General features: G+C 38.2%; 1 protein-coding gene across 1 annotated transcript in view; it reads left to right on the top strand.

Moving 5' to 3' along the window:
* The window catches only part of Ophn1 (oligophrenin 1), a 317,225-nt gene that overhangs the window by 141,554 nt on the left and 148,406 nt on the right, over nt 1-27,265 (top strand). Inside the window, exon 6 of the mRNA XM_036174204.1 lies at nt 26,426-26,527. Within this exon, the coding sequence (XP_036030097.1) occupies nt 26,426-26,527 (102 nt within the window). The remainder of the gene's footprint in view (nt 1-26,425; nt 26,528-27,265) is intronic.

Genomic DNA, 27,265 nt, shown 5'->3' with positions numbered 1-27,265 from the left:
ATTGTTGTAGTACCTTTACATTAGTCTGGAACTATTTGTGAAATCTTCCTGTAAAATAATCTAAGGGATAAAATAAACTATCACTTAGTTTATAGTAACAAAAGGCAGTTGTAAAATAAATGCAAGTTTTCACCCATGTTTCTTTTACTGTGTTTTATACTGGATTAATAAATGTGTTAATCATCCCTAATTATCTGGTAAATGCAAATCAAAACGAATCTGAGATACCACCTTACACCTGTCAGAATGGCTAAGATCAAAAACACAGAAGACAGCTTATGCTGGAGAGGATGTGGAGCAAAGGGAACTCTCCTCCACTGCTGGTGGGAATGCAAGCTTGTACAGCCACTTTGGAAATCAGTATGGCGCTTCCTTAGAAAATTGGGAATCCATCTCTCCCAAGACCCAGCTGTAGCACTCTTGGGCATATACCCAAGGAATGCACAATCATACCACAAGGGCATTTGCTCAGCTATGTTCATATCAGCATTGTTTGTAATAGCCAGAACCTGGAAACAACCTAGATGCCCTTCAACTGAAGAATGGATAAAGAAAATATGGTACATATACACAATGGAGTACTACTCAGCAGAGAAAAACAATGACATCATGAGGTTTGCAGGCAAATGGAAGGATCTAGAAAAAATCATCCTGAGTGAGGTAACCCAGACTCAGAAAGACAAACATGGTATGTACTCACTCATAGTAGGATACTAGATGTAAAACAAAGATAACTAGACTGTTACACTACTCCAGGGTGGCTACCTAGAAAATGGGACGCTAGGAAAGACACAGGGATCACCCAATGGCAAAGAAATGGATGAGATCTACATGAACAACCTGGATGACAGTGGGAGTAATGAAGGGCAAGATTTGAGGGAAAGAAAACTTAGGGGAGCAGGAGATCCCAGCTGGATCAAGAACAGAAAGGGAGAACAAGGAATAACAGACCATGATAAATGAAGACCACATGAGAACAGGAATAGGCAGAGTGCTGGAGAGGTCCCCAGAAATCCACAATGATACATCCTCTGTAGACTGCTGGCAATGGTCGAGAGAAAGCCTGATTTGGCCTAGTCTGGTGATCAGATGGCCAAACATCCTAAAAGTCGTGCTGGAACTCTCATCCAATAACAGATGGAAGTGAATGCAGAGATCCTCAGCCAGGCCCCAGGTAGAGTTCCAGGAGTCCAATTGTCGAGAAAAAGGAGGGACTGTAAGAGTGTGAATTGTTTAGATCAAGATTGGAAAAGCATAGGGACAAATAGCCAAATGAATGGAAGCACATGAATTATGAACCAAAAGCTATGGAGCCCCCAGCTGGATCAGGCCCTCTGGATAAGTGAGACAATTGAATAGCTTGAACTGTTTGGGAGACACCCAGGCTGTGGGACTGGGACCTGTCCTTAGTGCATGAGCTGGCTGTTTGGAACCTTGGGCTTACACAGGGACACTTTGCTCAGCCTGGAAGGAGGGGACTGGACCTGCCTATACTGAATCCACCAGGTTTAAATGAATCCCCAGGGGAGTCTTGGCCCTGGAGGAGATGGGAATGGAGGGGAAGGTGGGGGTAAGGGCGGGAGGGGGAAGACAGGGGAACCCATGGCTGATGTGTAAAATTAAAACTCAAATATAATAAATATGTTAATCTCCTGTAGCTAGGAGATACCAAGAATTATCTTGGTGAGAATGTAGTTCAGTTGGTAGAATGCTTGCTTAACATGAGTAAAGCCCTGGGCTCAATTCCCAGCATCACATAAACCAAATGTGGTGGTGCATTCAGATAATCCAGCACTCAGAGGTTGGAGGCAAGGGAATCAGAAGTTCATGATCATTTTCTCTACATAGCAAATTTGGGGCCAGCCTGGGCTACATGAGACCCTGTTTAATGAAACAGAAAGAAAGGTATGCACCTTCTTCCTTGTAATTTCTTGTCTATGAGCCTGATTTATTTACTTTGTCTGTCTACTTTATGTTATCTCTTTTTTAAAGACGTCATCCTACTATATCTCACTGGCTGGCTTGGTATTTTATGTACAGCCTAGGTTGCCCTTGAACATCTGGTTCTCTTCCTACCTCAGCCTCTCAAGTATAGGTAATAAAGGTGTGTGCCACAATATTTACCCTGCTCTAGGCATTTATTGGTTAAATTCGTTCCCTCTTACTTCTAAGAATGCCCATTGCATACCAGATTTTGGAGTTTTCCCCAACCCCCTGTGTATATCATAGCTGTCACATGATTAAGAAAACTTCTTAACATCATCTCCCTTACACCTACCATGTAACTTCCTCATCCCCTGACCCAAGATCAAGGATGACAAGCAAGGCTTAATTTAGCTCTGTTCATACATAATGAGTCTTTCATCCTGCAGTGTAGAATGCTGGACTGTCCACTAGAGATGGCAGAATAAAGATTCAGTGATCCCTTCTATACACATGACAGGGAGAGTATTTGTCCTCTTTGATTCATATTTTTTGAGTCTTGTCAGAGTTGCCCACAGTATGATGTTTTCATTCTTAAGGATTCTTTTGCCAGAGAGGAACAGGTCCTGAATGAGGCCTTTGTTTAGATTTCTAGTGAGACCAGGGCCAAATCTTCTGACTAAGACATCTGAGTATGCATTTAACCTTCTTTGAGAGTTAAAGTTGGCATGGAAGCAATGATGCAGTGTGTTCGTACTCAATAGATAGCAGGCAAGAGGCCACTGACAGCACGATCTGGGTTTGTCACTCTTCTTGCTGTTTCTTCTTCTCAAACGGAGTTTATAGAAATAGTTTCAAGAAAAGGACTTGTTCTGCTGGTAGATGAGGCTGAGAAAATTCAAACAATAGAGAAAAAAATGAAACTAGCTGTCTGAGCAAATAAAGCCAAAGGTTATTAGTGCTGGCTCCCACTCTAAAGGACACTGCATCCCCTTGGAGAGTGTGAAAGGAAGCAGCTCCCAATAGTTTTTAAGAATTTGCATTTCAGAGGTTCCTGCATGTTTTGGAGCTGGTGGCCACTAGAATACATTAGAAGGGAAAGTCAAGTTGTGAAGGTTTCTGAGCTAAGTTATGTGACAGTAATCCATAAATGATTTAGAAATCAACAACAAGTACTTTATAACCCTTATAATAATTACTGTTTAGTAGGGACTACCTATATGTTGTATTTGTTATTGTTAAGTATTATTATCTATAGCCTATAGATGAAGAAATCAAGATACATAGTGAACAAATACCTTGTTTGAGGGCACATAGCTATTAAAAATAGAAAGATTCAATCAGATTTTTAGTACTTTAGAGACCTTTTTCTTTCTGTCTGTGTTTTCATTTATCTTGGGGGAGATGCAAACAGCCTTCTCTTTTATCTCAGCTAGAGCACAGATGGCAGAAAAGTAATGATTTCATTAAAGTCCAGCTTGGCAAACCAAGGAGTTCTGTTTGCTTACTAACAACACAGGTAAGGGCTGATTTACAGGAATCTGGGTGACTCCCAACAGCTGCATCACCCTAAAGTCACACAATACCATGAAAGACAACTTTATGGAAGCTAAATTATGGAGTCTCCACTGTGTCCACTTTACTTAACTTTCTATTGCTTGTATATTCCAATATCATCCAAGATGCCTTGCTGCTGGAATAGGACAAGGCACAGCAATAGCTGGATTCCGAGGTGAAAATCCTGTGGCCTTTTCCTCCATCCTTTTCTTAGAGAGTATCTAGTAAAAGTCTCTATTTCTGTTACCAGGACTTGGCTACCGTTGCAATGATTTATTATGGCTAACTTGTCAAGGTATTCTCTATTTGAAGCTAGCAATGGAAGCATACTATGCCTTAAAGGAGAACATCATACTGTAATACTGTCACACTCAACTTTGAGCTTAGCCCTTTGGGGTTGCTGTGACAAGTTTGACAAGTTGATGATGCCTGTGAATATTGGAGTGGATAAATATATTGGGGCAAATTTTAGGAGAACAAATGAACTAGAGCTGTTGTATGCCATTATGTGGATGAATGTGACAAATACATGCTGGAGTAAAGAAAAAAAAAGAAGTATTATAAAACACTACATACTATGTGAATAAATTTCTACACAGCTCAAAACCATCCAAGCAAAGTGTTAATGTAGATTAGATTTATAATTACAACCTTCTGAGTCCCCTTAGTGCTGTTCATTTGTATTTGGTTTAGGGCTGACCACTTGGGATTGAATAATGTATCAAGATCTTTATCCCTGGAAAAGACTCTCAGCAGCCATTTATTGCTCTTTATCTACAAGCAGGCCTTATGGTATTTCTCCCATCCACATCGTCATGTTGACTGGTGCTGTCATTATTCAGATCTTACTTAGGAACCATATTGTTGAGATTTCATGGGTTCAACTTTCCTGTCTTATAGTCCTCCATCTTTTACATTCTTCCCAGCCCATCTTCTGTGACATTTCCTAAGCCTTAGGTGTAGGGGTTGTATTGTAGCTGTGTCAACTGGGGGCTGAGTACTCCATGGTCAGTTGGTCTTTGCTTTGTTCAGTTGTGAATCTCTGTAATAGTCTCCATATGCTGCAAAAAAGCTTCTTTCATGAGGGCTGAGAGCTATACTCATCTGTGGGTATAAGGATAAGTATTTGGAATGTACTTAGAAACTATACTAGTTTAGGAAAGTGGCAATAGTAGATTGTACACTAGGGTCCATGGCTTCACCAGCCATAAGTACTTGACTAGGTTTACAGTACCACACATGAATTCTATCGAATAGGCCTTAAGTCCCATTAGATAGCTATTTGTTAGCCCTATAATATAAGTTCCACTACTTTACATTTTGGGATATCTTGCTGTTGTGGTCATTACTGTGGTTCATAGCTGTCATAGCTGGGTAAAGCTATTGATTACTTTTTTCTCTGGGCAGTTTGCATAGCTCCTTCTGATACTAAGAGAGCCAGTCTTCAGGGAGGAGACTTCCAGGTCAGTTCCAGTGGAATTCCTCCAAGTATTGTGCCTAAAGTTGGTGCTGTATTGAGCAATAGGGTCTTACATTCAAGGAGGAAAGCAAGGGCAATGGCAATGTGTTGTTCTGGGAGTCTCTTTGGCTCCCCTGATCGACATCCTGAAGTGAAGCACTGAGATTTTTGTTAGATGGTTCATGGCTTTGCCGGGAGCATTGGTACCCCAAGTTGTCTAACTTCATTTAGACACACACACACACACACACACACACACACACACACACACACACACAAATATATATGAAAGTATTTATCTGTAATTTCAAGTAAAAAGAATATGATTCCCCATGGCTATTTCAGGCACCCCTAGTGTTACTTTTCCCTCCCTTTGTGTTGCCCTCCTTCCCCTCTCCTCAGGTAGCTCCCCTCCCCCACTTTCCCCCCTTACCCCATTCACAGCACCTGTGTTCTCCTTCCCCTCTCTAGAGCTCTACTACTATGGTCCCTTTTTACTCTCCCAGATCTTCCAGATGTGAAGATTCAGAGGATCCACAAATAAGAGAGAACATACTGTCTTTTGGTGTCTTTAACTTACCTTGTTCATTGATGATCAGCTGTTTCCATGTTTATAAGCACAAAAATATTGTCATGAAAGTACTTTATATGTCTTCTTATGTACATTTGAAATACTTTTCAGGATCTCTCTCTCTCTCATATATACATATATACATATATATATATATATATATATATATATATATATATATATATATAATGTGTATATGTATTTCTGCATTGTAGGATCCATGCATCTGTACTAGATCTAGTATCAAATGTTCCCTAGGTGGTTGTAACAGGTTTTAACATCACTTGCCACCATCAACATAACAGAGCTTTCTTTGTGTTACATTCCAGAAAAATATATCCTAATTTAGAAAAATGCAAGAGAATTTGGTTCATCAAGTGTTTATTCTTTGTTTATAGAAAATGTCCCTTGTAGTGGATAAATGTACTCTCTAGCAAATACAAACACTTCTGCTTAACACCAAATGTGATCACAACTGTGAAGTAGCTGGCTCAGAGTAGACCCCTTGATAAGGTCCTTGAACAAGATGTTCTATCTCTGAAATGTAGGAAAGTAACACTGTTTAGCCTGGAAATCAGAGATGAAGAGAGTACCATTCTCATAGTAAATGATATAGAATAGAAAGTGATCTAGGAAAGAGTTTTATTTATTTTCCATCTCTTTTGCCATCCTTCAGTGGTAAGGAATTGTGCCACAGAATAAAGGCAGCAGCATTTTTCTTCTCTTTCATAACCAAAATGAGACTGTTATGTCTACCTTAACCTTCCCAGTGCCCTTTCCATTTGAACTCCCCATTGTGACATTCTGTAATTCTTGAGCGTCATCTTGCTTGGGTTAACAGAGCCTCTGTGATCTTGTTTCTTTGTTGTTATCATGATCTGGTTTCAGGGTTACTGTTGAAGTACAAGGAAAGGTGGAAAATCAAGAGCATTTGACTGTTTGCTTTAGATTGTAATTTGGACATTCTTTTTATCTGCCCCCTCTCTGAGGAAATATCAAATGGGTACCTGAATTGTCACTAGAGTAACAAGTCACAAGTGCTTGTTACTTGTGCTTAGATACTGCACACTTGATATGTTTTCAGTTTGACTAAGGGATGGAATTTAAAATTTTATTTAATTCTAGCTGAGTGAATATAACTATGCATGGCTAGTGGTTAGTATATAGGTTAAGTAAAATTTTTATACTGTGTAAGTAGAAGAATGTGTAGGAGATAACATTCATTTGGTTCATACTATGCATCAGGCTGTGATGTGTAGTAAGAAAAATTTCATTCTCACAATATCCCATGAAGAAGATATTTGTTATTTTACCAGTGAGGTAACAAAGGCTCTGAGAGGATAAGAACTTATTCAAGGTCACACAAGCTATAAAATGTCAGGGCCAGGTCTTAAACCAATGTTTGTTTGGTCTTTCCAACTTCAAGGTCTATTTATTTAGAAAGATTTATCTCTCTTCTTCTATTTAGTTTTGTCTTTGCACTAGAGAAGCATACAATTAAATTACTTAGCACAGTTAATTCTAAATTATTAGCTGCTAGTTTTGATTAATAAATGGATTTATGCAAATTCTAGTTTGTTTCCTGGGACTTCGATAATGCTTAGTATGTTAAGAGAAATAGGTATCCTGGATTGTCTTAGTTAGGGTTACTGTTGCTGTGAAGAGACACCATGACCATGGCAACTCTTATAAAGAAAACATTTAATTGAGGGGGCTCTCTTACATTTCAGTGGTTCAGTCCATGGAGGGGAGCATTGCCACATGCAGGCAGACATGGTACTGGAGCTGAAAGTTCTACATCTTGACTCAGAGGCAACAGGAAGTCCACTGAGTCACACTGGGAGAAGCTTGAGAAAAAGACCTTAAAGCCTGCCCCCATAGTGACACACTTTTAAAAGAAGGTGTGGTCCAGATTAAAGGTGTGCCCTCCAGCCTTAAAGTCTGGATTAAAGGTGTGTGTCATCCAGCCTCCTCCAACAAGACCACACTTCCTCCAACAAGGCCACACCTCCTAATAGTGCCACTCCTTATGAGCTTATGGGGGCCAATTACATTTAAACTACTACAAGGACTAAAGTGACTGAATGAGTCCCTTACTCCCAAATCATTCCTAATGTAGGATTAGATCATGTATTAAGTTCTCCAAAGAATAGAATCTATAAGATGTATGTAAATATGGTCTCTGGTATAGGATGTCTTGACTTCATAATTTTTTATATTGTGTTGCTAAAGCAATATGCACTCAGTAAAAAAAAAAACAAAAAAAAAAACCCAAAAAAACTTAATGTTTGAATTTTAATGTTTCTCAGATTGACAAAATGTGGTGATGTAGGGTGCTGGCAGTCAGCCAGAGCTCCCAGTCAGCCACATGCTCACAAGGGATAATGAATTCTATTTGATGGTTTACTGTGTTACTAACCATTTTTTCCCTATTTAATGGTTGAGTGTAGGGATTTGTGCATGCCAGGCAAGTGCTCCACCACAAAGCTAAAACACAAGTCCTTTAATTTCTTTATTTTGTGATAAGGTCTTGTTTAATTGCCCAAGCTGGTCTCAAACTTCTCATTTCAGCTTCCCAGGATCCCAGGTGCAGTTATTAAGGCATGTGTCACCACGCCTCTCTCTGTGTTTGATATTATATAAGTTAAGTGTAGTCAACACATTTTTTACTTGTAACATTTTAACTTATAATGAATTAATCAGGACATAACCCCTTTATAAGTCCAGGATAGAGAGAGAGGGAGAGGGAGTGAATGTGCATGTGAATGTGCTTGTGCATGTGCGTGTGATGAGTGTGTGTGTGTGTGTGTGTGTGTGTGTGTGTGTGTGTGTGTGTGTGTGTTGGGGTAGAAGGTTAAGGAAATGATTGTGGTAGTTACCAAATCCAAAATTTGCAGGGCAGTTTGGAAACCCAGACAAGAGACCACATTGCAGTTGAGGTATGAAGATACCTTTCTTTGTTGATCTGAAAACATTATTTCCTAAAGCCTCTACTAATTGGATGAGTCTCACATTCATTCTGCTAGGTAGTATGATTTGCCCAAAGTGCACTGATTTAGTGTTAATTCCTATCTACAAACTACTTTAAGAGCAATCCTTAGACTGGTATTTGACCAGACATTTGGGCAACATGGCCTAGCCATGTTTATGTATAAAATTACCCAATACCATGACAACATTTGTTATTAAGAGCTCTGGAGGGTAGGAGGTTCCAAGTTTTCCTAAGTCATCTCCAAGTTGTCTTTCTACAGTTCTCTTAGATGTTACTGCAAGGTCATAGATGCCACAGGTTAATATATTTCATTGTTATTTTCCAGTACCCCATGTAAGTATGAAGGCCTCTAATAATATACCATTTTTATTCTTTTGTTTAGAGAGACAAATGGCTTCTCAGAGCTGCCAGCAGACTTTTCCTTATATCTCATGGGCTGAGTTGTGGGCCAACTCTTAGGTCAATAATTGGCAAAGACAAATGGGAATAATAATACTCCCTTTGGCTTAGGAGACAGGCTGTCTTTGCCCTGAGAATATTTGCCTGCTTGATAGCTAAAGAAATAGGAAGGAGGAAGGCTGTTATGTTGGCTAGGAACTCTGACTGTTAATCAAGGACTTTTATGAGCAGAGATGTTATAACTTAACCAGGAACTTTTAGAGTAGAGTCAAAAGGCAGGGAAGGGAAAATAAAAATGTTTATGCCATTTTAATAAGGCACTGAGGAGTTTTCTTTATATCCTGTCTTCTCCCTCCTTCAAGACTGAGCAAGGGAAACGGACCCCTCCAAGAGTGCACAGCAAGATGGTGGCACAGCATGGGATAGGTCCTGTATTATGACTTGGTTCTTTTTTTGGGGTAACATTTTATGACCCAGAAGTTTGCAAGTATATTAAAGAGCTTATGCAAATAATTCCTGCTGTTTTGTGACACTATTCCTGGGCCGACATGAACAACTTGGCTACTCACCCCATATTAGAAACTGAGGAGGGACCAAAATACAGATATTGCCAAATTCCAACTTGGGGAGCCAATGAGTTTTATTGGGGTTACTTACAGAAATATGGGTGAAGGGTAACTTATAGGAGCAGAAGTGACTCAAAGACAGCTGCAACATCATAATCTACCCAAGCACAAGTGACAACTCACAAAAGCTGGAAACTTGAATAAGCAAAAGCTCCAGGTAGCTCAATGGGTTGGAAAGTGTCTTTACCCAGCAGTGCAGTTAGTCTAAGCTTGGTTGGTCTGTTTCTTTTTGGCAGTTTGGCATCTTCTGGGTTGTTTTGTTATCTCTGCTTCTTCTGGGCTCCTCAGTTTGAACATCTTCTAAACAGTTCAGCTGGTCTGAGTATGCCACTCAATAGTCTTTACTGCTTATATACTGTTGGGGAAGGAGGGGTCTTAATGAATCAAGTCATTTTCAGGGACTTCCTGAAGTTATTTTGAGTTGTATACTTCCTGTCTTAACCAGCTTCTCTACAGTATGAGATGTTCACTTCCCCTTACAATACTTGGCTGTTTTTACCTCCTTGTAAACATCCTTAGTCTTAATGAGCTTCCCTACAAGATGGAAGGATATAATCTTGGGGGAAACTGCTAAACAATACCTGCATATATAATATAGGTTTATTGTGATTTTTAATTTTTTAAGAGCATAACTGAATTTGATCTATTACCATTAATTTACATTGTATTATATTACTACTTGTCAGAAGTAATTACACTTTCCTTCAAAGACGTCCCCTAATTACGTTATTTTAGATAGAGTTCTTTTCATATTTAGATAACTTATACTTCTATGAGAAGATTTGGAACTTTAGGTAGAGGGATTCTGCTGCAATGACCTTCCCCAGAGCCATTACTTTTACATAATGCTTTTTTGTCACCAGCCCCTTTCCTATAGACAAAATTAGATGCGCCCATTTTATACTTTGCTCCCATTTCTCCCATAACAAACTGTGCCTCTTTAAGGGTCAGTTATCTCATCCGAAAATGCCATTTGAATAATAAAAGTTCAAGGTTCTTTCTGCTCTTAAAAATAACCACAATGTAAAAGAACTGTAATAGATCAAATTCACTTTCCTTATCTGAAAACGAGAGGAGTGAGCTCTATAATTTATATATTTTTAAAATTCTCTGACTAATACAGGCCAAGACTAGAACTTGGCTAGGTTGTTAAAACTGCCATTTCAAAAGCCAAGGGATACATTTTTAAGTTTAAAGAATATTCTAAGCCAAATACCTGTCTAGATAACTTAGCTAATACAATGTTTTATTTACTTGCCCATGTTTTAAACAGAGCATACACTTGTGAGTTCTGTCTTTTAACTGGCAGTGTGTTGTCAGTCCTGTCTGGTACAATAGTCCTGGAGGACATCCATTTTCCAAAAGGCTGGCTTCCTCTGGAAGATATCCCTCAGGAAACGAAATTCTGCTCATAGAGATGTGTATACTCCCTAAGAGAGCATGACCAAAGATTGTGTTTTTGTGAGACAGGGACTTACTATGTGGTCAGGCTAGCTATGAGTTCATAATCTTCCTGCCTGAACCACTAGAGTGCATTACCACACCTGGAAAACCAGAGATGTTTTCTGCTTATTAGTTTGTGTAGCCTTTGTGTGCTTGAACTATGATGTACTTAGTTCCTTATATGCTTCTTATATCATTTGATGCTTAACAAAAGTTATTATTAGCTAGTAAGAAGGATAAAAAGCTTTTAACCACATGCAGAGTTTGTATTTGGGTGCTGGTGACTGTATGTAGAGGCTCATAGATGTGAAACACGTGCTCTACCACCGAGATAAATCCCACACCCTACCAACCAGAATTTTATAGTCAAAGGGAAATATTTTAATGTCATATTTTCAAAATATTTACTTTGTCTTCTTTGACAACACCAGAGAAGGTACCACTTTTCACCCACATCCCTGTCCTTATCAAATATTCAATATATATGTTAAGTATTTATCATGCATTATCCATTTTGAGCTTGCAACAACCCTATGATACAAGTATTACTTTTGTCTTCATTTTGCATATGAGGTAACTGAGGGAAATAAGAATTTTAAGAAAGCTAGTATTTGAGTTTAGAGATAAGCTTCCATATTAGAAAGGTTGGTACATGCATGAAGTCACTTGATAATGTGTATGAAATTTAGTTTGGACTCCAATTTCCAATCCTTTTAGACATTTATCATGGCCTTAAAATACTTTTGTAGGAAACTCTTTAAACCCTACATATTGGTTACATGTTATAAAATTAACATGACAAAGCACCTTAAAACTCAATGGCACATATCAGTAAGCATTTATTTTTTTAGCTCATCTATACATTAGCTAAGGTGGCTTCCTTGGCTTCAGTTGAATTTGATGGGGCTTGGCTCAAGCCAGGGGCTTTCTTTTATTTTGTTCCATGTATTTGTATTCTTCTGGGAAAAGAAATTAGTAGTATATTTTTCTTATGCTAATAGCAACAATTAATGGCAGTAGAGCAGAGAAATAAGATACTTTAATGTGAGACGCAAATCTGCTACACTCTCACTTCTTCACAAATTCAGTGACTAAAATAGTCAATATCAGAAGTGAATTACATTCTGCCTTTAGTGCAAGGCAGTGCAATATCACATAGCAAAGCACATGAATATAGGCAGTGGGAAGTTTTGGAATTCAGTCGGCTATGTCCTGGCTGAAAGTCAGTGGTAATGAGGAGTAAGAAGATAGACTTAGAATTTATTTTTAAGACGATGTCTTTTGTATACCAGATTGGCCTCTACTCTACTATGTTGTTGAAGATGACTTTGAAATTAATGTTTCTGGTCTCCATCATATTCCGGTGTTACAGGCATGCATCATCATGTGCAGCTTATGCAGTGCTGGATGCAGGGCCTCTTGCATGCTAAGGAAACACTCTATAAACTGAGCTGCATACTCAGAAAAAAAAAGTCATGGAAAAATATTTTTGATAGAAACCTAGAGGTATAATAAGAAGAGGACAGTGGCTAGGGGATCTCTTCTTAATCCTTCATTCTTTCCCCTTTCCTTTAAAATTATTTTTTTAATTTAAATACATTTATGTTGTTTTTTTCTTTTACTCTAGCCCCACATTCGGTGCCAAAACGTTGTGCCAAAACGTTGTTGGTTGTTTTTTACTCTTTTGGGGGATTGCCACCCAGCTCCCAAATAAATCACACACAGAGGCTTATTCTTAATTATAAATGCCTGGCCTTAGCTTGGCTTGTCTCTTCCCAGCTTTCCTTAACTTAAATTATCTCTGACTATCTTTTGCTTCTGGGCTTTTACCTTTTTTCCCCCTTCTTACTTTGTGTCTAGTTTTGTAGCTGGGTGGCTGGGTGGCTGGCTCCTGAAGTCCTCCTCCTTCTTCTCTCATTCCTTTTCTTCCTCCTCCCAGATTTCTCTTTCTATATTTTCTTCTCTCTACCTGCCAGCCTCACCTGTTCTTTCTCCTGCCTTGCTATTGGATGTTCAGTTCTTTATTAGACTATTAGGTGTTTTAGACAGGAGAAATAACACAGCTTCACAAATGCAACATAAACTAAAGTAACACACCTTAAAATAATATTCTTCAATGGATTTACTTCACTTTCCCCCTTTCTTTTTCTTCCTTCAGCACCCTTTCCCTTGTTACCTTTCCTGATATCCCTGCCCCAAAATTGATAGCTTCCCTTTCTTTGATTTCCTTGATGAGACTTAGGATAGAACTTAGGCACTCACATTTAGAAGGTCTGAGTCTCTTGTCCTCACAGAGAATTGGGAGTCACACATGGTAAGCAAGTGCTTTATATCTGAACTATGCCCCAGGATCCCAACCTTGAATTGTTTGATATGAACTTAAGAAAATTATTTACTCTACAGATACTTTAACACCTAGTGTCTTTATGATCTTTTCATTGAACTGTTCTCTCTTTATGCTTTGTTTTGTTTTTAGTTTAATTCTGTGACAGGGTCTTACTATGTAGCACTAACTGGGCCAGAACTCACTTTGTAGAAGAGGATGGCCTCAAACTCAGAGAGAACCTCCTATTTCTGCCTCTTAGAGTGCTGGGATTAAAGATATGAACCATCACACCTAGCTATTTTCTTTTAGGCAATTACTTTTAGTTTTCTCAACTAGTTAGTAACAGAGTCTACACTAGAACCTTGAGGTCTTTTTTTCATTCTAGATATTCATCACAGAAGGGGAAATATTTGGAGATGAGGGAGGTTCTCAGTTCTCTTATCCTTCTGAAATTAACTATTTTTCTATAATTCTGTTTCCCATATTGCCATGCTCATCTGTTTTCCATTTCCTGAAAGGTCTGGATGAAGAGAGGAAGACCAAAATCATGCCAGGAAGGGCAGAAGTTCACACTGAGGAAGTATTTGCTGCATGCAATCATGTTTAATGATTCTTTGCTATTAGGGACAGTTGGCAGCATCATGGTCCCCCCAGAGAGCTTTCAAAGAGGCATCTGTTACCATTAGATACCTTAATTTGTGTTATTCCTGGAAGAAGCACATTGGGTTAGATATGAATTGTGGAGCCTTCAAACTTTGTAATATTCTAAGCATATACATATGTTTACATATTCATAAGATGTTAATATAGTATTTAATTTGGGGTAAGAATCTCTTATTGCTATTTCAAAGATTAAGACAATCAAATAAAAAGCAAAAACTAAAGGCACAGAGAAGTGGCATAGCTCCTGAGTCCAGTATACTGTGCAGCCAAATGAGAGTATCACAGCACATCAACAGGTGTGAACAGACTAATTCTTCTATTTACTAGTAGTGTGACATGGAATAATTTTGCCTTTCTTAGCTGCAATTTTTACTGTAAACTATGGGTAATAATTCTGTCCATGTTGTAAGGATTAAGTGAGATTAAAGTTCTTGATGGTGAAATGGTAGTTCCTTTACTGAGTCATTAATATGAAAATTTAAACTTTTTATACATACTCCCTTTAACTTCTGCATTGTAAATTAAACCTTTGTGGTGCTTTAGATGAAAAAGCCTCTTAGGCTCATTTGAAATGAAATTGTTCATAAGCTCGCATATTTGAAAACTTGGTCTCCAGTTGGTGTTACTTTGGGGCAGGGTATATAACCTTCAGGCAATACAACCTTGCTTGCTGGGAAGTGTATCATTGGGCATGGGCTCTGACAGTTTACAACATTGCCCCATTTCCAGATTACTCTGTTGTTTTATGTTTGGCACACTGGCTATGCCTTAATCTGTTGATATTTCAGCCAGCTATTTCAGACTGTACAGTTACCAGTCTGCTTCTCTGGCAGGGGCTTGACTCTTAGGCCCCAGCCTGGTGGGAATTCTGTTCCCACAGGTACTGACTCTGCCACTGCCGCTAAAGGTAGCTTCAACTAAATCACTATCATTCTATTTATAAATAAGACTTTAGATTCAAAGGCTAAGGTAAAAACCTGCTAGCTCAGAGAGTTTGAGTAGCACCTAGCTAAATTTCTGTCCTTTCTGGTGTCTCTCAAAGAGAGCATCCTTCCACTCTACCAAACAAAAAAATGCCACACCACTCCAAATCCCTCCATACTACTTCTAATGCATCTCTTTATCTCTTCCAGATGCCCTCTGATAACTTTCTGTCAACTTGCTAACTCAGCCTTCTGACCCAAGGTTAATTTTATTTAATTAACACAAATGAAAATTCACACTGTGATTGAATATTCCCCAACATTTCCCCCTTTTCTGTCTAAATATGAAGGAAAGTTTTTAACTCTAACATAGTAAAATTACATACAATAAGAACAATTATCAAGTAAGGATTACGTTCACAATGGCCAGTCTATTTGTATTTGGCAAATTCCAAGAAACTACTCTAATCTATCCTATCTCAGTGAGTCTACAGTTTTGTACCTAATTTATTTTTTATTCTAACTTGTATTACCAACCCAAAACTATCCTTTTAGCCCTCAAAACATTTTCTTAGATAAACAATTTAAGCTTTTATGTCTCTGAACTTATACACTTTATACTTCTTTTGGGAGTTTCTTTTTCTGAATCTGTTGACAAGGAAAACTTTAACTATAATTATCCCATCTTCAACTCCACCAGAGACCCTAAAAGATACCTGAGTAAACATGAAGCACAGAGCAAACAACTTCCAAATCTGTAGAAATAACAGAAGCAGCTGGCTGCTTGGACAGTTACGCAAGGTTTCTCTGCAATGTTGGGGCATTCATCTTTGGCCTATAGGTCTAGATGTTTGTGAAATGGGTATCTTGATGGACTGTTCTACCTCATCTTGGCAAAGTTTGAGTCTTCTTCTTTGTATCCTGCTTGTCCAATTTGGAAAGTATACTGTCAGCAGTCAAGGTGAGGGCAGTTTCTTGCCCAGTGGCTCACTATGCCACAATAAAAACAAACTCTAGATAGCGTTACTTTGATACCCATCATTCTTTTTTGAAGTAAATTGGTGCTGCCAGGAGCAGACGTATCTCATCGTCATGGAAAGCCTTAGGTTATTAAAACATCTTAAATGCCATATTCTGTAGGTCTCTGAAGTGTTTGGAGACTACCTATGTCTCTAAAATATATCTCTGTTTAACCTTGAAAACATACCTAACACAAATTTAATTATTATAGATTACTGAGTACTTACCTGTATTTCTTAATTATACATTATATTTTTAAATGAGCTGTATAGTTACAATACCTTAAACAAGAGTAGAAACATATATAGAGTATGTTCTAACAAAACTGACCTTAAATTTGTAAATCAATATACAAAAATCCATGCCAATATAAAATGTTTTAGATGAATGGTTGATTTTTAGTTTAAAGTAGTTTTAATAATCTACTCTTTTATCTTATCCTTTCTATATCCCTCCCTTTATTTTTCAGAAAGAGATCTTTATTACCCCTTTCTGTTTATTAAGCATATCTTCTAAAGTGCCAGTAGATATTTCTATAACTGCTTGTTTTATAGGATTGTGTGGTATATCTATGATATTCTTTATGTTGTAGTATGCAAAAACCTGTTTCATTTACTAGAGACATATGTTGGAGTATTGCCAGTATTAATTTGTACAGGTATCCCCATAATGGCCACGACTTCTAGTAAATGTGTAAACTACAGAATTAGTCTTTCCAAAACTTAAAGCAGTTGCCCATTGAAATTCTGAATATGTATATATGGTATGGTGCACATATTTTAATTTTCCAAACTCTGCAAAATGAAACACATCCTTTTGCCAAATTTAATTTCTTTGAGTACCTTTTAGGTTACTTCCTGTAGGTAATGCAGTTTCATTATACAAAGAACAAATAGGGCATTTCCTTCTAATTTCTTTGGCTTGTTGCCAAGTGATAGGAAAATCTTTCTTCAAAGCCTTGCTATTAACATGGTGTTTCTTATGAAATTCTGAGGCTTCTAGCACATTTCCTGCCAATAACTGATCAATTTTATCATTATCTTGTCTTAGAGGGTCTGCTAGACCTGTATGGGATCTGTTTTGTTATATACAAAGAATGATTTCTATTTCTGATTACTTGTTATAGTTGAATAAATAACAAAATCAATTCTGAATCATCTGGAATGATTTCAGCAGTTTCAATATATAAAGCAACTCTTTCTGCATATTGGGAGTCAGTAACTGCATTAAATGGTTCTGAAAATCTCATAATACTATGAGAGTAGCACATAATTATGATTTCTGAACTTAGTCATTAGGGCTTTGAGCTACTTTACTTAATTTCCCTGATTTATAATCTGCCTTTCCTAATTTATTTGCACCAGTATAGAATGTAGGGGCTCCAGAAAATCGTGTTTCCTTTATTATATGAGTGAGAATCTAATTAGTTCTTTTTGTAAACTGAAGTCTCTTGCTTTTGGTTTATTTGTTGCTAATCTTTACCTAGCAATTACTGCAAGCTCTTTGCCAGTGTTCACTTTCTGCCCATAATGATGCAGTTTCAGCATTAGTAAAAGGTACCACAATTTCTGCTGGGTCTATTCTTGCTGATTGATGAAGTCTCAATTTTTCTTTCATAATCAATTCAGAAACCTTGTATATATAGGTCTTTAATTTTTTGCTCTGTTTGGTAAAAATATCACTCTAAGATATTATCTTCTCTCTGCATAAAAATTTCTGTTGGAGAATGGGTAGAAGGAAAAATGACCAGAATACAGTCAAGCTCTGGATCTAAGCAATCCACATGTGCATCCTGTAATTTCTTTTCTACTCTCTCAGCCTCACCTGTTAGTTTTCTTGGACTATTTAAGTCCTTAATATTTTGTAACACTTGAAATAAATTGTTTAGTTTTTGAGTTGTTTAATTGTAGGCCATAGCCAGTTAATTTACCACCAATTTTTGAAAATCATTAAATGTTCATATTGATCTCTCCTGACTTGTACTCTCAGTGGTTGAATTTTCTATAAATCTATCTTACAACCTAAATAATTAGTAAAATATCTTTGCTTTTTTTAGGAGCAATTTGTAATCCCCAAGAAGGCAAATTTCTCTTTATTCAATCAACCATGTTTTCTAAAGTATCTGTGTCTGAATCAGTCAATAATATATCATCCATAGAATGGTAAAATGTAGGTTGAAGAAACTGAAAATTAGTTCTAATGGCTCTTGTACAAAATATTGACACAAGATGGGGCTGTTTAACATTCCTTATTGAAGAATTTTCCAATGGTACCTTTTAACAGGCTGGGATTTATTATAAATAGGCACTGTGAAGGCAAATTTTTCTGTATCCTGTTCTTGTAAAGGTATACTAAAAAGCAATCTTTTAAACCGATCCCTGTAATTGACAATCCCTTAGGTAGTAAAAAAGGCAAGGGAATTCCATGCTGTAAAGAGACCTTTGGCTGAGTCACCCTATTTATGCTCTCAAATCTGTTAACATTCTCCATTTTTCCAGGTTTCTGTTTAATAACAAATATGTGAGAATTCCAAGGACTGGTCGATTCTTCAATATGCTGAACATTTTGCTGCTCTTGTACCAACTGTTCTAATGCCTGCAATTTTTTTGACATCAAAGGCCATAGTTCCACCCACAATGGTCTACCAGTTAACCATTTTAAAGATAGGGCTGTTGGTTCCTTTGAAAGATCAACAGCTGTTATGCCCTGCTTATGTACAATGTTAACAGTTAGCAACTATTCTTGATAATATATTTTAATGTTTTTCTCAGAAGCATACATTAATGTAGTTTGTTTCTGTGATTGGAGGAATGTCAATCTGTGTTTTCCATTGGTGCAACAAATCATGTCCCCATAAATTCATTGTTATGTTAGTCACATATGGTTTTAATTTTCCTCTCTATCCTGCTGTACCTATATATGTGATCTATCTTTCAATTTGTTTTTGTTTTACCTAAGATAAAATTCTAATTCTTAGAAGTTGAATATTTACCTCCTGAAGAGACCAATCTGGATGCCAGGATTTTGGTGGAATTATTATTATATCTGCACTAATCAAATCCTCAATTTCAATTTCACTTATTTGTATTTTTAGCTTTGGCCTTTGATCATTTATAGAAGTTTGCCAAAATCCTTGTTTTATTATCTCTTCTGAAATTTTTTTAATCTACTGATGCTGTTATGTCATCCAGAGCAATATAGTTTTTAACAACATGTGGTGATATTTTATTTGTGCTGAAATGTGGTGATATTTTATTTGTGCATTAATAAATAAAGCTTGCCTGGAGATCAGAGGAAAAAGCAATCCATTATAAGTAAACAAGGAAGTCAGACAACGCTAGCACATGCTGCTTTTAATCCTATCACTTGACAGACACAGATCTGTCTGGATCTCTGAGTTCAAGGCCACACTGGAAATAGTGCCAGGTGTGGTGGCACACGCCCTAAATTCCAACACTAGTTAACCATGGACGTCTGGAGGTCTGTACAGACAGGAAGTAACAGAGCTGGGAAGGAAGAGGAAGTGATGTAGCTGCACAGAGAGAGAAAATCAGAGGGCAGAACAGCAAGGTATATAGGTGTGGGTAGACAGGAAGTATCTCTCATTTGGAAGCTGCGGAGTTGGTGAGGTAATGTTAGTTGTGCCTGTTCCTATTCCCCTGATCTCTCTCAGGCTTTAATCACAATTTCTGGCCCTGAGATTTTTATTTAATAAGACTGTTTAGAAATTCATCTACAATGACAGGCATTAATTTTTTAAATTCTTCTGTAGAGGGGTTTCCCCAATGGTAAAGGATTACCTTGCCTGTCCCATGTTAATCTGCATTCATTAGTCCAATGGTGGCCTTTGCCACACGTTCTAATAGTCCAGAAAGCTGGGGCTTCTGTTTGGATTATGTCTAGAAAAAACATTGTTTCTAGGAACACCTTGCCTACAGTCCCATTTCAGATGACCTTGTTTACTACAATTAAAATTTCTGACCTTTTGGTTTTTCTTAAAATTTTAGAAATCACTTCTTTTATCCAGGCATCATCATAAGTGTGAGATCCAATATCAGCTGTGTTTCAGATCAGTTCATCTGTGTTTCAGATCTGTTCATCTGTTGGTGCTGATCTTGCCTTTAAAGACATTCTGAATTAGCATTTTCAAATGCCAAAGAGTTTATTTTTTTCCTTTTTTTTTCCAGAGCTGAGGACTGAACTCAGGGCCTTGCACTTGCTAGGCAAGCGGTCTACCACTGAGCTAAATACCCAACCTCTGGTTTTTTTTAACTCTTTGGGGGCCCACCACCCAATTCCAAAATAAATACATAGGAGCCTTGTAATTAAGAATGCCTGGCCTTAGCTTGGCTTGTTTCTAGCCAGATCTTCTAACTTAAATTATCCTGTTTCTCTTTTTCTACATTTTGCCTCTGGGCTTTTACCTTTCTTTATTCTATCTTTCTTTCCTTCTTTCTCTGTGGCTGACTGTGTAGCTGGATGGATGGCCCCTATCATCCTCCTCCCCTTCTCTTGAGCCTGGATTTCTCTATTTATTCTCTCTCCCTGGCAGCCCCACCCATTTCTCTCTTCTGCCTTTCTATTGGTTGTTCAGCTCTTTATTAGACCAATCAGATGTTTCAGACAAAGTAACACAGCTTTACAGAGTTAAACATATGCAACATAAAAGAATGCAACACATCTTTGCATCATTAAACAAATATTCCACAGCATAAATGAATGCAACACATCTTAAACTAATATTCCACAACACAAAGATTCAATTAATATTTGTCTAACTTCTGTATCTGATATCATTCTATTTACACCTGATGACAATCTTTGTAAAACATCAGTGAAGGCTTCTTTGGGGTCTTGTAAAATTTTAATAAATGACTCAGTCCTCTTTCCTGATTCTTCAGTTCTGTCCCAAGCATTCAAAGCTGCTATACAGCATAGAACCAATATGTGTTCATAAACTATAGATAAGGTTACTTTTATTTAATTAATGCAAATGCAAACTTAGGGTTCATAGTGTGGTTGAATATCCCCCAACATTACTCTGCTTTATATTTCTGCTTCACAATTGCATTTGAAGATGCGATTTCTCAGCTTCCTACACCAGCTACCTGCTCCATGCCTTCCCCACCATCATGGAACCATAAGACAAAATAAAATCTTTCTTCCCTGAATTGCTTTTTGTCCACAAAAAGTAACTAATAAAACCTTGTAAGATTTATAAACCTTAGATTTGTGTCTCTGTATAATTCCTTTGTTTTTGGAGTATTTGAGAAATATCGCTGTTACAGCTCAGGCTAGCCTGGAACTCACAATCCATATTCCTTAGCCTCTTGAGTGCCACCATTCCCAGGCAAATTATTTTTTGATTGTGAGCCTAGCCTTTAATGGCTGAGCTATCCCTCCAGCCCAAGGCAACTTATTTTTTATTGTTTCAAGACTTGTTAATATTGCCTTCTCTGTCCAATCCAAGGTAGAAAGCAGAGACAACTTCCCTAGGTCAAGGTCTTAGTTTTTAGGTGCCTATTGAAAGTCAGTGACCCTCTGTGTTGTGGCTCTCTGTCAAATTGCAAAACTGTGTTATTTTAATCCATACTATAAACTATTACTGAAGACCTGAGGGCATATCTTCGTGTTAGAACACAGAGCACTTGCCTTGTGTGCTGAACATTTTCATGTCAACTTTATAAAAGCTAGAGTCATTTTGGAAAAAGGGACCTCAATTAATAAAATGTCTCCACTAGACTGGTCATTTTCTTGATTGATGATTTATGTGTGAGAGCCTAGCTCGCTATGTGCAGTACTGCCCCTGGACTGGTGGTTCTGGATGCTAGAAAAAGGCAGGCTGAGGAAACTAGTAAGAAGCACTCCTTTATGATTTCTGGATCAGTTCTGACCTCTGAGTTCCAGTCCTGGTTTCCTTCAGTGATGGACTGTGCCGTGGAACCATAGGCTAAAATAAGCCCTTTTCTCCCAAGTTGCTTAAGGTCATGGTGTTTATCATAGCAATATAAACCCTAAGACATATACACGAGGCCCTGGGTTGAGCAAACCTGGCATAACCATCACTCCCACGACAGGAAAAAAATCCTGAATTATTGTTCTCTGTTTTCATTTTTTTGAGGTCATCATTTTCATCATTTTTTAATAAGCAACATAGTAAGTCTTTTCTTTGTATTCCCATGGAGGGTCCTCCTCATATGTTGCTGCTGTATGCAAAGGTCTCATTTCCTACTGACAGCAGCATCACCATCATGTACAAAGAGTCATTAATACCTTGTACACACAGACCTCCCTGTGCTGTATTCTGGGGCCACAGGCACTGGTGCAAATGGGTGGAGACAGTAATATAAGCTCATGTTCTCTCCCAAAGTAGGAGAGATGAGAGAGAGAGAGAGAGAGAGAGAGAGAGAGAGAGAGAGAGAGAGAGAGAGAGAGAGAGAGAGAGAGAAGCAACTGTCAGCTTCACAGCTGGTTTTGTCAACCAAAGTGATCCCAATTTCATCTGGCCAGAAAAAGAGCCTCCTCAGTGCATGGGAGATTTACTGAACCAGAACCAATGTCTTAAACCTTTGGCAGCTCATGTTAACTTTCTCCAGAGAGGACAGGATTTGATTGGCTCTGCCTGCCTGGACATAGTGTTCTCTAGACATTTGTCATGCTCTTTAAGTGCCCCATCCAACTGCTTCCTCACAGCAGGTTTTCTTGGTGGAGCTATGCAAAGCACAAGAAACATTTCTCGTTGGATACATGTTTTCTTCAGCACTCATGTCAGTACATAACACTAAGGAAGAATGGATTTTGTCAGTCCAAAATAAAGATAGACCCTTGCAAACACATAAGAAACAGTAATCTCAGCCAGAGATGGTGGTGTGTGTCCATAATTCAAGCACTTGGGTGACTGAGGAAGGAGGATTTTAAGGCCAGTCTGAGCTATATAGCAAAGCTCTGTAGAAAAAAAAAAACCCAAACCAATATATAGAAGAAACAGCACTTTCCATAGGTAATTTGTGTTTTGTTTATTCTATTTATGATAAATGATGTTAGCTTATTGTCAGCATTCATTTTTATAAAGTGAAGGGCAAAATGGACTTTAAGGTATATTTCTAGCCATTACTGGAGTACGAGAGCCTTGAGAGCTGGTTCCAATGGCCTTGCCTTCTCTAGATTACCTCAGGGCAGTGCCCATGTCTGACAGAAGCTTATTTCCTATGTTTTGTCTAACATGGATAAAAGAATTTGTATAACTAGAATGCTAAATGTATGCTTACAAAGAAAAGCTTAAAAGTAAAAGGAAAATTGTTGTTTTTCTTATAGCTTTCATACTTTGATAGTTTGTTCTCCTTTATTTAGTGCATATAAATGGTATTATGGTGTTCTCATATACATGTGATGGAGCAACCATGTTTCTTGTTTCTAGATTGTGTTAGAGTGAACAATATATTAATGTAATGCATATAATTCTATAATTCTTTTCATCCCTATCTTCTTTTCCTAGATCAGAGGAGGGACTCCTAAACCCAGACTAGGATATTGGGGCATTGAGAAAGACATAGGAGAGACTCCATTGAATAAAGGGATAGGATCTTGAAGGATGAGTTGTAGTTGGCCAGTGAAGTAGAAGGTGGAAAACAAGAAGTGGAAGGCACACTTTGTACAAAGACAGAAGGTTGTTCCTTATCACTGTCTTTGCTTGGTACTTTTCTGTCAACTCAAGAAGAGCTAAAGTTATCCAAGAGGAGGGAACCTCGATTAAGAAAATCCTTCCATAAGATCAGGCTGTAGCAAGCCTGTAGGGTATCTTCTTAGTGATTGATGAGGGAGGGCCCAGCCCATTGTGGGTGGTCCTGGGTTCTATAAGTAAGCAGGCTGAGCAAGCCAGGGGAGCCCCCAGCAAGCATCACTTCTTCATGACCTCTGTATCAGCTCCTGATTCCAAGTTCTTGACCTATTTTGAATTCCTGTCCTGACTTCCTTCAGTGATGAACTGTGATGTGGAAATGTAAGTTAAATAAACTTTTACCTCCCTCACATTACTTTGGTCATGGTGTTTCATCTGAGTGTTAGTAATCCTAATTAAGACTTCATCTCTCTCAAGGTGTATAAACTGAGTCCAGTAGTCAATGCTGGCTTTAAGTAAAGATATTTTAAGTAGTTTTTTCTACCTCTTAATGGCTGGGTGTCCTTGGATAAGCAACTTAATATCTCTGAGGTTTGGTGTTTTCATTTTTAAAACAGTAATACTATCCAGCACATTTTATAATGGTAATACAATAACATATGGAAAATACCAGAATGAAAACAAATTACTTTTAGGAGCATAAATACAAAATTCCTAAATAAAATGCTAGCTTTCTGAATCTTACAGTAATGAAAATATACCATGAAATGCCTAGAGAGATGGCACAGAGGTTAAGAGCACTTGCTGCTCTTCCAGAGGTCCTGAATTCAGTTCTCAGCAACCATATCAGGTGGTTCACAAGTGTCTGTGACTCCAGCTCCAAAGGACCCAATGTCTCTGGCCTCTGCTGGCACCTGTACTCATGTGCACATACTTCCCTCCATACAAATACATCATAACCAGGTAGTGCTTATCTCAGACCCCTCCCTCAAAATCAGCCTTGGAAACCAAGCAGTGGTTTCCCTTCATAATTCCTGTAAAGAAAATAAATTATATATTTATCTTAGTAAATCTAGAACTGAAGATGAATTCATTAGCTTAGTAATGATTGCATGATAAAAACCTAAAGTCAACATTAGTTTGTGGAGAAACTAAATATAATCCTCTTATGTGAGGAAGAAGATAAGGGTACCCATTCCCATAGTGCTATTTAACCAGATTCTCTAAGAATGGAAATTTAGTAATGTGTCAATATGAGAATATAAATGGCCAGACTTTGCAGATGATGTAGCCACTTAGTGGAAAAATATTATCATTAATTATTAGCACTAGCCTTATATGAAATTTTTATAAGTCACTTATGAAAATCAATATTGTTTTCTACATTTGCTATATTTAGCCAGTATAAGTAGTGACATCATTTATATTAATAGTAAATCCTTTAAAACACGTGTGATATTTCATTCTCGCAAATGTTTTGCCTTATTATTTTACGGATCTCAATTCAATTCAAATTAATCTGTAAATTCAAATTTAGTTTCATTTTCATCCTAGCAGTTATTTGAAAGTCTTACAATTCACCCAAGTCTACCTTAAAAAAGGAATTCTTACCAGCATGAAGTGCTTTTTTTTTGTTGGTACACACTGTTCAAAGTCAGCATGGTGAAAACAGTCTTAGAGGGCCTCTATCGTCTGCACGGCTGTCAGCATTTTCTTCGAAATCACCTCAGTAGTTCATCAGCATGAACACTTAGTGGCTTTTCTAGCCCAGCATCCCAAAAGTCCTTACGTAGCCCTCCCAAAAGGTGGTGAGGTATCTGTCTCAGTCGTCCTCCACTCTCTGTCATAAAACACCATGAGACAAAAGCAACTTGGGCTTACATACCACAGTCCATCACTCAGGGAAGCCAGGGTGGAACCCTGGAGGCAGGGACTAAAGTAAAAGCCGTGGAGGAGTGCCTTTTACTGGCTTTCTCCTCATGTCTTGTTCCACCTGCTTTCTTATACATCCCAGGACCACCTACCCACAGGTGGCACCCACTCAACAGTAAGCTAAGCCATCTCACATCAACCGTTAATCAAGAAAGTGCCACACAGACTTGTCTACAGGCAATCTGATAGAGGCATTTTCTCAACTGAGGATCCTCTTTCCAAATAACTTGAGCTCCTGTCAAGCTGAGATAAAAATCATGACAATGAGTCTGTGCTGTCAGCATTTCTTTAGAAGCTCTGTGACGGATACTTGTACTGAACAGCAGAGGAGTTAATTACATTTCCTCCCCAAGGAGCGTGAAGGCCGAGTCCTCCACCTCCTCCATAAAGCTAGCTGTGAATTCTTGTTTCCTATTTAAATCTTCCCGGATTTCTCTCCATCAGCTTTAAATATGCAGCAGTAAATAACACCTAATAATTTATTCAAAGAAGTAGTCCTTGATTCTTGTTGTCTTGGAATGGCAGCTGTTTGAAGTCATTCAGATTCATACAGATTAACCTTTCCTGGCTATATTTACTTCTCATTTGTGTTCCTTTTTTTCTGTTTGAAAGATCAAATAAATGATAACCATATGTGAAGGGAAGAAAGGGTGTTCAACAACAGAGACCCCACCTCCAGTGCCATTTTTGGAGCAAGAGTTGGCAGAGGCTTCAGGCTTCACTCTACCAGTAGGAGCTGATCTGCCTTTTTTTTTTTTTTTTTGCAGGTAGAATGCCTTGGGGTTATAGTTGAGGAAATGAAAAGCTCCTCGATCGGTGCAAAAGAGCACATTGTGCACTGGCTGTAGTTTTTCTTTCCTTTTCCAGGAGCTGTAGGAACTGACCACAGGAAACCTGAATCTTTCCTTCTCATTTCTGAGTCCATAGTACTAAACCATAGACATTTAATGCAAAGCTTCTGTTCCCCGTCTAGGAGAGGAAGAAGAAATTTGAAAAGGACGGCGAGAGGTTTTACTCATTACTGGACCGGCACTTACATCTGTCATCCAAAAAGAAGGAGTCTCAGTTGCTAGAGGTACGTTTACCAAGTCTATCCCTGACTCTATCTCCTGCTGGGCCTTAGAAACCCCAGTCATTTCTGCTTGTGAGCTTTCTCCACAAAATGGCTCACCAGGAGCCACGGAAACATTTGCAGGGAGCACCTGAGGCTTAGGCCCCAGACGCTCTGAGTCTCCAGCCAGTTCCTCCACCAACTTCCCCTGTTAAGGAAGTTTATTCCTGGTGTCAGTCCCACTGTGTGAAAGAGTCATAGTTAAGTGTCTCCAGTGTCACTTTCAATTCCAGGTTTCTAAGTCTGTGATTCTAGATTCTATGTTTGGATAGATTTCAACTAGTGTTGGGTTTGGTATAGAAAGAGCAGATATTTTCCCTTTGTGGTATCCCATTGCCTGCTTTGCTGAAAGAAGGAAATGCTGCATCCCAGCTGCTGCTTCTATGAGACTTACAGTGGCTATGATGCTCCCAAGCAACTGTTTACTAGCTATCTACCAAATCATCTTTTCACTGGGTGGAACAAGACCACAGTGCCCTTGTCATTCTACACCTTATAGCTGGGATTCTAAGTTAAGAACGTGCATTAATCTCAAAGCAGTGAGGCTCTTTCTGTAGTGTAAAATGTCTGTTTATTAATAGTCTTGAGGGACCTGGGGAATGAGAAGGTGAAGACTTAAGCCTGGATGAGGAACTCTCTGTGGAAGAAAGGTGCCTTTCCAATTTGGATAATCATTTAAAAAAAGATAACATGTATAACAAC

This window comes from Onychomys torridus, chromosome X (assembly GCF_903995425.1).
Source record: "Onychomys torridus chromosome X, mOncTor1.1, whole genome shotgun sequence".
NCBI classification, from domain to species: domain Eukaryota; kingdom Metazoa; phylum Chordata; class Mammalia; order Rodentia; family Cricetidae; genus Onychomys; species Onychomys torridus.
The sequence above is the reverse complement of the archived record's forward strand: the minus strand, read 5'-3'. Positions and strand labels throughout refer to the sequence as shown.